At 36.9% G+C, this 12,753-nt stretch overlaps 1 protein-coding gene across 1 annotated transcript; it reads left to right on the forward strand.

Annotated features, from left to right (window-relative positions):
• Positions 1,171-3,316, forward strand: LOC109716985 (putative UDP-rhamnose:rhamnosyltransferase 1). The gene has a single exon (XM_020242619.1). The coding sequence runs from the start codon at positions 1,511-1,513 to the stop codon at positions 2,888-2,890; it is 1,380 nt and encodes a 459-aa protein (XP_020098208.1). The 5' UTR covers positions 1,171-1,510; the 3' UTR covers positions 2,891-3,316.

A 12,753-nucleotide genomic window follows, 5' to 3' on the forward strand; every position in this document is an offset into this window, starting at 1 on the left:
GATTCAAGCACACTGATTTTGAATAAAATAATTTCCCTAAATTGAATTTATGAGTTTGATCCATGTTTTGATTAGTTGCGTGGCGTCCTCCCTTTTGTTTTTTTGTCCTCTATTTTTTCGTCTTTTCTTTCTTTTTCTTTTCTCTTGGAGGCCTCGGCTGCTTCCATTTGTAAGCTTAGTTCATTTTCCTAAAAAATGAAGCAGGTAGCTTGCTATGTTTTTCTCAAAAAAAAAAAAAAAAATCAAGTGTAACTACGTGAAATTAACTTCGTGCCTTTGAAATGGTTTTAGCTAATTGAAATTGGGTTCGCCATTAGTTAACGTAAGCGAGATTCATGCAATAACTAATAATTAAGCAGCGGACATTTTAATAATTATCTTTGAGTTAATTAATGCACACATGCACGTGATCCTCCTATTCGATAAATATACGTACATGCAACATGCACGCGTATTGTTTTGTACGTCTCTCTCCAAAATCAATGTTGAATCTTATCTTAACATATTTCAATCAATCGCGTTGATATATTTTAAAATATCGAAAAAAAAAAAGTCTGGCTACAGTTGGAGTTTTTTCTGCAGCTATGAATCCTATTTCAACTTACACAAACTTGATAGGAATCTACTCAATCTAAAAATATATGTTCATAGATTTAAACTCAAGAGCATGTATTAGCTTTTTACTTCTTTTTTTTTTTTTGAGCTAGAGAAAGATAGCATGTAATTCATTTTGTTCACCATTTTAGGAATAAACTTAGATCTCGTTTGTTTATTTTTTATTTTTTTGAATAGAAATTTGTATATCAAAAGATATAAAAGTGTATCGAGAATTATATATAGTCCTTTCATACAAAGTTTTTACTAGGCAAAAATAAATAAAAATTTTAAAATAATTTTTTTTTACTTTTACATTTTTTTTAAATAAATCGAGAAAAAAATTTAATGGTTGATACCCGAAGTCCTAAGTTTGAAGCTTAATTGCTTTATATTTTCTCCTTCAACACATCAAATTATATAGATAAGTATTTAAAAAGAATTAAAAAAAACAACAACTATAGATATCAAACTATCCCTTTTTAACATGACTTGAAGTATGTTGGTTCAATTTTTATAATAGAAAGAACTTTTTTCACATATAATTTTCTTTTTTTAATATATACGAGTACAATGATATAGAAACGTGTACACTAAATAAGTTTATATTTCACATCCAACAAATTAATTACAGTTAACTTACTAAGCTTCTAGCTCTAGCCATAAGTAGGCTTCTAGAGAACTCATTGATCAATCACAGAGCCACACCTAATCACACTTTAATCATACCAACGTCTCCTTAATCCTCTTCTTGTCCTCTCTATATAAATCCTTCCCTCTCACTTCAAAGCCCCCACTCTCTCTCATTCCACCTCACCAGTCTTCTATCCATCACATAAATTGATAGATACATAGATAGATATAAATTACCAATTATCCATTTAATTAATTAGTTATTTTTTATTAATTGCTAATTATGGATTACTCGGCAGCGGATGGGAACAACCTGAAGGGAGAACGGGACCAGCTCCACGTGGTGATGCTCCCCTACTTCGCCTTCGGGCACGTGCTCCCGTTCCTGGAGCTGGGCCGCGCCCTCGCCCGCCGCGGCCACCGCGTCTCGCTCCTCGCCCCGGCGGCGCTCCTCCGGCGGCTCCCCGCTCCGGCGGGCGCTACTCCGCTCCTCTCCTTCGTCGCCCTCCCCCACCTCCCCCCGTCTCCTCCACGGCCGACCTGCCCCCAGACTCCGCCCTCCCTCCAGAAGTCGCTCGACTCCCTCCGCCCCTTCTTCGCCGAGTTCGTCGCCGGCTGCTCCCCAGCCGACTTCGTCGTCCACGACTTCGCCGCCTACTGGGCCGCCTCCTCCGCCTCCCTCCCCGCCGTCTTCTTCAGCACCTTCCCCGCCTCGACCGCCGCCTTCTTCGGCCGCACCAACCCCGCCGACTTCATCGGGCCGCCCAGGTGGGTCCCCTTCCCCACCGCCGTCGCCTTCCGCCGCCACGAGCTGCTCCGGATCTTCCTCGACTCGGTGCTCCCCAACGCCTCCGGCGTGCCCGAGTCGGCCCGGCTCAAGATGGGCCTCGCCGGCGCCGCCATCGTCGCCCAGCGGTCCTGCCCCGAGCTCGAGCCCGACTGGTTCCCGCTCCTGTCGGGCCTGCACGACCGGCCCGTCGTCCCCCTCGGCCTCCTCCCCTCGACCCAAGCCGCCGACGGGAACCTGAGCGCCCACCACCCGAGGATATTCGAATTCTTGGAGGCCCAGAAGACGGGGTCGGCGATCTACGTCGCCCTCGGCAGCGAGGCCGTGCTGACGGCCGAGCTACTGCGCGAGCTGGCCTTGGGCCTGGAGCTCTCGAACGTTCCGTTTTTATGGGCCTTGAGGAAGCCCGCGGGGGCGGAGGACGCGGCGGCGCTGCTGCCCGAGGGGTTCGAGGAGCGGACGAGGCCCCGTGGGCTCGTGGTGACGGGGTGGGCCCCGCAGGTGCAGGTGCTGGGCCACGATGCGGTGGGGGCGTTCCTGACGCACTGCGGGTGGAGCTCGGTGGTGGAGGGCCTGCAGCACGGGCGGGCGCTGGTGCTGCTGCCGGTGTGCGCCGACCAGGGGCTGAACGCGCGGGCGATGGCGGAGAAGGGCGTGGGTGTGGAGGTGGAGAGGGACGAGGACAGCGGGTTCTTCAGCCGGAGCGCAGTGGCTGAGGCGGTGAGAAAGGTGGTGGCCGGGGAGGAGGGCGCGAAGGTGAGGGCCAAGGCCAAGGAGGTGAGCAAAGTGGTCGGGGATGTAGAGATGCAGGACAAGTACGTGGATGGCTTTGTCAAGTGTTTGAAGGAGCACAGGGCCCGGGAAAGCAATATATAATATCTACTAATAATTAAGATGGATTTACTTTTAAGATGGAGTTACTTGGCACCGGGGCATGCATATTTTATATACATATATACATTTATTAGGTTGGTAATTGGTGCCAGGTGGTGGAATTTTATGTGTTCTTTTGAATTGGGTTTGTTGATTTCTGGGTCTATAGATGCATCATCATCATCATCATAGGAAACTTCATTGCTTCTTCTTCTTCTCTTACTGGAGAGGAGTTTGCTCTTGTGTTATATCATTCATTTTCTGATTCCTGGTGGAGCTGGGAAGGGATTCAACCTGTTCGTTGTGTTTTATTGCATTTTGGTAATTGTATGCACTTTTCATTCCTATATTGTCAACACGGACATATCAAGTATTTTTAGTGTATCTATTCAAAAAATAAAAAAAAAATCCTTTTTGACACTTTCTAAACTATTGCTTTTTTGAAATCAAGTAATTTTGACCACGTGGGTGGGTGTGGAGAATATTCAAGCTACGGAAATGGGAGACGATGTTATTCATATCTGGGATAGGTGGATGGTGAAGAAAAGATGGCAGAATACGAGTCATAGCCTTCCTGAATTAGCCGCGTGCTGGTGGACTATGTGGAAGGCTAGGAACGATATGATCTTTCGAAACATCCAACTAGATCCCCTCGTAGCGGTGTACAGATTTAAGGAGCTGCTGAAATTCTGGGAGCTGTGTGCATAAACTGCTAGACGTCCTACCATAGCGGGGTTTTTTTTTTTTTTTTTTTTTTTTTTTTTTTTTTTTCGCGCCGCTCCTTCGAGGCCCTGGTAGCCTAATTCATATTTTCAATGAATGAAACAGGTAGCGTGCTATCTTTTCTCAAAAAACAGTAATTTTGACCATAATAAGATTAGTATTTTGTCAAGATTTCTAATAATTTCATCAAATTTAATTATTCTAGTTGCTTTATATATAGTAGGTAAAACTAGCATAATTAACCACTAATATCTAATTAACCGATTGAATTTAACAAAATTTTTTAACTTAATAACTAGAATAACTAAAATTTAAAAAAAGAACAAAAGTTAGAGGAGCGGAAATTAAAAAAAATTAACTTATTCACAACGGTCTATGTTGAGAGGGTGACCAAACATTTCATGCAAAAATATATTTTTTTTTGGAGAGATAGGTAGCACGCTACCTGCTTCGTTTAATTTCAATTAGAAATAAACTTAGTTGAAATTTTGAATCAACTAGGATTTGAACTTGGGATTTCGGGTACCAACCACCAAGCCTTTTGCCACTTGCTTTAGGGACGGTCGGTTCATGCAAAAATAATTATTTACGGGGATCGGCCGATTGGTTCTGTTCGGTTTTTAGGTACTTGTCTAAAACCAAAACGAACCAAATAGAACCGAATTAAAGGGGTCAACCAAACCAAAACCGTGCGAGCCGAAAATTTTCTGATGGTTTGGTTTGGTTCATTTGGCTTCTATAGAAATTTTAATTTGAATTCAAATAAATTAAACTAGTAAAAGCCAGATATAATTGTGATTGATTTGTTTCTTAAAATTGTTGTTTTTAAGATAAACCTGAACTCAACGGAATTATCTTATAAACCTGAACTGAACTGTCTTGGTTCAGTTCTTTGAGGCTTAGTTTGGTATTGAAGCCTATCTAACGCTATTAGATAAAATGGAGTTGTTGAAAAAGAATATAGAGATATACTTCTGCGTTCTCCAGTGGGACTGTAGAAAATATATCATAACCGACTCATCATGATATGCGGAGCGCAATATTACGTACGGAAACAAACAGGTATTTTTTCAACGCGGAGCGCAATATTACGTACGGAAACAAACTGGTATTTTTTCAACGCGGAGAGCAATATTACGTACGGAAACAAACAGGTATTTTTTCAACGTACTTTTTCACCGCACATAACGCAATCTCCTCGCAATCCAAAACGAAACCTAAGTCGGTTTCAACCAAAGAGTGCTCAGTGATCAAAGGCCTGTGCCAATTTTTGGGCCGAGAGAAATTGGGCCAGTAAAACGAACTAAAAATAACGAGGAAAAAAATTTAAAAGCCCAGGCCTTGAATGAGTTGCTATCCTTTATCAGATCGCTATGCACTGCAAGGTAGGGAACTAATCACAACAGAATAAAAAAAAAAAAAAATTATTTACTGACATGGTAAATTATTATAAAATTTATATTTAAAAGAATTAATAGAAAGGAATGAGGCCAAACAAGGCACTAGAGGTGGATTTGTCAGTGAACCCACCAAAATATCCATCTTCTTTTATGCGATGTAATTTTGGCTAAGTCAAATTAAATGAAGCCATGGACACAGATGCCAACCGATTCTCCCCACGATTGGCCTCTTTTATTGTAATATAATAATTCCCACACTTCGGACTCGGGGCAAATTTTTAAAAATTCGAATCCGAATCTGATTATCAAATTTGAAATCCGAATCCGACAGATTTTAAATATTCATATCCAAATCCGAATCTGAAAACCTGAACCCAGAATAATTATTTTCCTTTACCATATTTCAAAACATATTACATTAAATTTAAAATTTTAAAATACACATGCAAATATATAATTAAAAAATAATTCCGGTTCGGGTCGGGTTTGGATTTGGATCGGATATTAGACAAAATCCATACCCGAATCCAAATCCGTCTGCTTTTATTTTTTTTTATATTTCCGTATTCGAAACTATATCCATTTAGCATCGAATAAATTCACTATTCGGATTCAGATTCGGATAAAATATCCATATCATTGACATTCCTAGAAGCTAGAAAGTGTTAACTAAATTTTTATAAAACTAGAGTGTTAAAAGACTTGAATCCAACCCAAAAAACAAAAAAATAATTTTCTAGTTGGATTTCTAGATTTCATTAGAAAACCTTTTTTTTTCTTTTTCCAGATTTCTATAATCTGAAAAATAAAAACTATGAAAAAAGTGTTCTTTCATGAAAATCTTTTTTTTTTTCTTTTTCAAGTAACAATTTCTCACAATTTTTTTCAGAAACCAAGCACCCCCTAAGCTTATATGTAAAGATACTCTTCATATTATATATATATATATATATATAGAGCTAGTCTCCTATACTATATACTATATATAGTACCGGGCCTACTATAGTCTCATTTTTTATCTTGGGATGTTCAAATCAACGATCCACACCGTTAAAACTGATCTAGGGTATTTACAGTTTTTAAAAATAAAATTTTATATTTTTTCGACATAGTTTACTTTATGATCAAACCATTTCAAAATTGTCAATTTTCAATGGCTACTATGACGAGTTTAGAGTTTAATGGTGTAGAAGAATCTAAATTTCTTCAAATTTTGATAGAAAATACTTTAAACTATCTAGATCTAACGGCAGAAAACTCAAAGGGTAGATCTAACGGTAGAAAACTCAATAGTATCAAGGGGTTGATACTATCGATAGTATAGTAGTCGGACTATATATATATATATATATATATGAGTTGGACTGGCCTGGGCTACTATTAGTAGCAAAATTTCATTGTTGCTACCAGTTTTTTAGCCTTTGGATCAACTCTTTTCATTATTTCTATCCAATGGATTAAATACTATAACCCAGTGGGGACCACTCAACCGTAGGGGGACTACTCAACTTTAACCGTTTAATATCATCCTGACCCTACAATTTTTCATCCAAGGGTTAAAAACTTGATTGCAAAAAAAACGTTTTACTATTAATAGTATTCCAGCCTAATTCTATATATATATATATATATACACAAGTTAAAACAATTTTTTGTATCTTCAATTCGACTGTACATGATTCTTTTGTCTTCCTCTCTTTAATCACCATTAAATATTAAGAGGGCATGTTGATGTTTTGAATGATGGACCACATTTGCATGCAAACATCCCTTGGGCAAGGTGAAAGTGGCCAAGGAACAGACCGTGTGTATTGGCGGTGGAGCCCAAACGAGCATTTTTCTATGAAATCTACATATGCTGCATTGTGCAATGGGGGCACGAGGGATGCCCATTCTTATAAGATTTGGAGGCTTCATATTTCTCTTAAAGTGAAAGTGTTCTAGCTGTTGGCTCGTCCTCAGGAAGAGGCAACTTACTGCAGATAATTTGTTAAAAAGAGGATGGCTTGGGAACATGACTTGCATGCTGTGTGGGTCTGAAGTAGGAACTGTTCACCATCATTTTTCTCGGTGCGTGTTCTCCAGATTTCTTATGGTGGTGTCGCTGAAGGATGTCTAATCAGGAGACTTGGGAGCAGACGTACATCGGGTGTGGGATAGTTGGAAAGGTCGGAGGGGGACAACCCACGAGCAACGGACAAATTGGTATCATAGCTTGCTTGTGGGTTAAATTTGGGAGACCAGGAATGGAGTGATTTTTAGGATGGCCCAGACGGACCCTATACATGGAATCTACAAGATAAACAGCTAATCTCTCAGTAGGAGAATCTCTGATCAGTAGAGAGACCCTGGTAACGGTTTTTTTTTTTTTTTTCAATGTTGTCTCATTTTTCCGCCACCCTTGAGGTCTTGTTATCCCACCCATGTAGCTTAATTCACCTTCTAAATGAATCAAGCAAGTAGCGTGCAATATTTTCCTCAAAAAAAGCATCCCTTGGGCAACCATATCTACAACACTAAATAAAGTCTCTATCTCCTACACAGTTTAGGCCATGCATGTTGGAGAAAACCAATAATGGATAAACTTATCCACTTCCTTTATCATCCTGCACAATCATAAATAATTAAAGATTCAAATTCAAATAAATTATAACCAAACAATTGATGGATCTCTTTAAGAGATCTTCAACTATGATACTAACTAGCTGGCTAGCTAGTACAACTGAAGCCATGATGACCCTGCACATACCTAACTGTGTTGGCCTCTTTCAATTGCATGAGTTGGCGCATGTGGCCTCACATTAATATTATGAAGTGGAAATTATTCTCCATGTGCTCTTCTCTTTTCTTAACTTATTTATGTCCCTCAATTTGCACTTTTTCATGCAGCTAGCCCCCTTTTACTTCTCCTTTCATAGCTACAATGCCTTTCACTCAATGTTAGGTCCTTGGTGAAAATTATTAGGTATACGATGATGGAGTTTTTACACACAGTTGTGGTACTAGCTTCATTGGTGCTCCCTTTTGCTGAGGAAAACTCATTGTTGTGGATAAGGAGGAGTTTTTTGCAGTGTCTCCCATGTTACCATGCATGGTGCATGCTTGTATGGACTATGGAAGTGAAACCAAATTACTAAGGAACCACACCGAACCAAACCAAGTCTATTTCAGTTGGATTCGGTTCGAACAATCATTTTGAGCTTCTCCTCTAAGTTTGAATTGATTGTTGGGTGATAACAGTCAAGTGATTTGCAAATTGATCAATCTATATATTTATGCATGTGCCATTTACATCTATATACACCTCTTATTCTATTTTTAGTTAATTAGGTTGAATTTAGATTATTTCTTGAGTAGACAAGACCAAATTCAAACTCAAAATCTCTTGCTATGATACTATGTAAGCTCTCAGAGTTGATATTTTAATACTCTATATCAAAGAAAGATTCTAAATTTACAAAACCGGGATTTTGACGCTGATAAATTTGACGAAAAACATATGTATATCCGACCCATGCCAATACTCAAAAAGCTATTTGTGTCACACCTTAATGGTAACCCAATTAACCACTTGTGCAGTTTTTCCTTTTCCATCTTGCAGAATAGCATTTCAAGAGAAACTTTTGCTTCATGTTGTTTTGCAAGGAGCTATTTCAATGCAGTAATACTTGTAATTTTGCTTCTTATGATTCCAACCTATATATACATATTTGACACGTGGTGGTTGAAATTTTGGATATATAAATGTTGACTCCAAATAGGCAAAGCATAAGTTTATGGTTAATGGCTTTTCCAGCTTTGCTTCTGTTTGGGTAAAGCAAAAGGAAACAAAGGAGATCGAGTAAAGAAAAAGAATAAAGAGAAAAAGAACAAAAGAAAGACAAAAAGAGATTAGTCCAAAGCTAAAGTGCTAAAGAGGTTTGTTAAAAGAAGGGGAAGACCATGAACTAGATCAGGATGAAAAAGTTTGTCCAGAATTTGGCGAATCTTTTGTTAAGAAGGTACTCATTACGTTGTTAACTAATTACATTTGTATCGAATTCTTGAATCTGACTATGTATATAACGATCCAGTATAAAAATTTGAGAGAATGTGAGTGAAAAATATTCTAATCCTAGTTAGTTTTTGATGTTTGTATTTATTTACACCTCCCTTTTTTGAGTTTTCATTACATGAAAACATTGATTTCTTTAGAGAATAGGGTTTCTAAGCCGTGAACGTAGGCTTCATATATATCTAAACCACATATATATTGTTCATGTTCGTTTACTTGTTTCTTTTACGACTATCTATGGTATTTTTGCACCGTGCAACCTTTTTTTTTTTTCTTTTTGGCTTTTGTAACAACACTAACCCCACAAACAACTAAAGAGAATTGAATAAAAAGCACAAAAGCAGCTACACGCTTTACTTTTATTGGCCTAAGTGTGAAAAGATTGAGATAAAGAGTGATCGATACAAAGCATGATGAGTGGCCTAAAAATGGGAAAGTTTAATAAAATTATCATTTCCATTTTCCTTTATGCCATTACAATTCCAGCTTTAGGGATCACAAGTAGACTAGTCAAAGTTGATGATAGTTGATGTTATGTCCAACTTTGATCAAAAGTGTAGCTCCAATATCTTTTCATAATTTGGAAACAAACAACACTATTACATCATTGTCTCATAAAAAAGAATGAAGTATCAGGATTTTAAGTGGCCTTATTTATGATTGGGTCAACACATGCAGATACACTTAAACAGAGAAGAGTTCAATAAATGCCCCATAATACATGCAAATGCAAGTGTCATTATTATTATCATAAAGGAGAAAAAAGAGTAGTATAAAAAGTTTAATTCTCTCTTTCTTCACTATATTTTCTATTCTTAGCCCACACAAAACCACACCAATAATTAGGGTTTTTATGTCTCTTTCCCTCGATCGTGGATCCATTTTACCATCTACACTGTGTTGCTTTGGGGATAACTTCTCTACTTGAGCAACAAAAATCTAGAAAATCGAGACTTTTTAGATCTAAATCAAATGTTTAAGTAGCTAATCAAAGATTTCAGTTTGCAACTTTTGTTTCTAGCTCCAATAGAAAGTTGTTGCGTTTTGGAGTAACTTCTTTACTTTTAGCAATAAAAGCCAAATCTAGAAAATTAAAATAAATTTAGCTGTAACTAAATCAAATGTTTAAATAACTTTATCAAAGATAAAAGGTTCAGTTTGGAACTTCTATTTCTAGCTTCAGCATGAGGTTTATTAAAGACTTCTGATATACAAACTTTTATAATTTTTTTTGGGAATCCTGATCAAAAGGCATTTCTACAGAAACTTCAGTAAGACCAAACGGGCCGTTAATTAGCTCCCCGTTTCTCAATGATTAGTTTAAAAATTATCAGTTTTATCACCTTAATCGCAACCTAAGTGGTCAGCTAATTTAATTGGAGCCAAAAACTCCTCATGAGCTCAGCAAACTTGGTCCCCCTCAATTTGAAATAGTGTTTAATAACAAGGCAAGTCAAATCATTAAGATATGTTCTCATATAAAGTCTCAGATTATCCAAGCCCCACATTATCATGGATGTAATTAAATATGATTTAAGAAACTCTCCATGGCTCACTCTAGCTAGTACACATCTGGGTCCATTAGAAACTCTACTTAATGAATGATTCGGTGCAAATCCAACAAAGAATTAATTAAATGGGTGAGTAACTGTAAACAAGTATCAAATAATTGTACCATAAAGAACCAAATTTGTTGAAAAGTAATACATGCATAACATGTAATACATGTTATTTTTGTATCATTATAGATGCTATCTGCGAAGGGGTTATTGGGTTCTGTAGACGATGCTTTTCCGTTCTTTCATGGGAGCACAAAAATCATATCATAATTGAGTAAGTATGATCTATCCAACATGTTATTATTTATGAACATTAATGGCTTTATGGTTGCAAACTACGCAAACACTCTTCTGTGGTCGCAATTGAAGCATAATTTGGCTAAGTTCTGATTAAAGCAAGTGCAACCTTAAGATATTAACTAACAGGATTGTTAATTGCCCTAATAGCATCAAAATTAGTGCTCCGAACTAATAAGGAAACAAAAACTTGTGACAAATGCTCCAGTAGAATGGTTAGTTGAGCTTTGGAGATCTTCATTTGTCTATTTGCAAATTAAGATGTCCTCGGATTAACGAGATAACAATAATATCTAATATGCCCTTCAAAACTACAAAAAATATCTAATATATTTCTGTTGACCAAAATGTCTTTTTTTTTATTACAAAAAAAAAAAATTCTTCAAATATATTCCTATCCCTAGAGTTTACTAATGGGACATGGAGTTTAGGAGAGTATTTTCGAAAATTTAAAAATTCTAAACAGTAGTAGTGAAGGATATATAAACAAAAAGCCCTATTTGATATGTTTTAGATTCTTAATGAGTAGTTGACATGCGAGTAGGTACTTAGCAGATCTTATAAATAAATTTGGAGGTTCCAATTAATATACTTTCCTTTTCTTTTTTGGTTTGAGTGAAGTAGTTTCATAAGAAAATGCTTTGGATTTTGCAAAAAATTTTCTTATATGTTATTTATTGTTGACAATCCACCGTGTCATTCCTGAAGTGGGTATATTAATTATAATCAATTAAATTCCTCCACATTACAAATAAAAAATATTACACGGTACGGATTCGTCATAATTAGCCCTTCTTCTTCTTTTCTTTTTTTTTTTTTTTAATACTATTGTGCTTCTCAATGGGCTTGAATGGGCCGGAATTAATGTGTTGTAACAGGATCCAACACGAGCCCAATAGTGTGGTTTAAGTCGAGTGAAACAAAAACTAGTAATGAGTTAATTTAAATCGTACCTTTTTCTAATATAATAATTTGTTTTTTTTTTAAAAAAAAAGATGCTCAGCTTTTTTTCGTCTTCAGAATTTTAAAATAAAGCTATATTAATTAGAGTTAGGCTGTTATTCTTTCGGTAGCATAGAGGCTTCAGTTTTCAAATCAACGAGCAGCTCCTTTAAACTTGATCTATACTATTGAAAGTATTTGAAAATTAAATTTCGTAATTTTATTTGACTAGTGATTAAAATATCTCAAATTGATAATTTTAATTATCGATATGATATGTTTGTAAATTTAACTATATAAAATAATTCAAACCTGATGAATTTTTTATAATTTTTTTTTTCATTATTTAAGTAAAATCAGTACATTTTATCTTAAATTCAAGTATTTTATCATTATCTTTATGAAATTTTTAATTTTCGTCGTTCATTTTTAGGCTACTTATTCGATAGATAAATAATTTTGAAAAATTATAAAATTTGATTTTCAAATGCTTTCAATAGTATAGATTAAATCTAACAGAATTGTTCGTCGATTTGAAAATCGCATTATTGAAAACAGCTTCGATAGCATGAAAATCTGTGCTATCAGTAGTATTGCAATGGAACTCTACAATTTCTGTTGAGCGAGAGTGAGCATTTTTTCCGTGTGATCTGCGGGGCAAGAATATGTAGTGATGGCGCCGAGAAACCACGCATCATGCGTTCTGAATGGCTGGCTCGTTCCGTGAATTAGAATTCGCCTAACCAGTAACCACGAACAAACAATTTTGATTAAACACCCCCCAATTTTCGGGGGATTTACATTTCTAAGATTGATGATTACCTGCCTTCCACAATCTAAACACTTTACTTTACGCCCCCCCCTTCCCTCCTCTCCATCCCACCCCATAAA

The sequence above is a fragment of the Ananas comosus genome, linkage group 11 (assembly GCF_001540865.1).
Source record: "Ananas comosus cultivar F153 linkage group 11, ASM154086v1, whole genome shotgun sequence".
Lineage (NCBI taxonomy): Eukaryota > Viridiplantae > Streptophyta > Magnoliopsida > Poales > Bromeliaceae > Ananas > Ananas comosus.

Bases quoted from the DNA above. Each gene is read 5' to 3' on its own strand.
- LOC109716985 (XM_020242619.1), top strand. From the start codon at position 1,511: ATGGATTACTCGGCAGCGGATGGGAACAACCTGAAGGGAGAACGGGAC.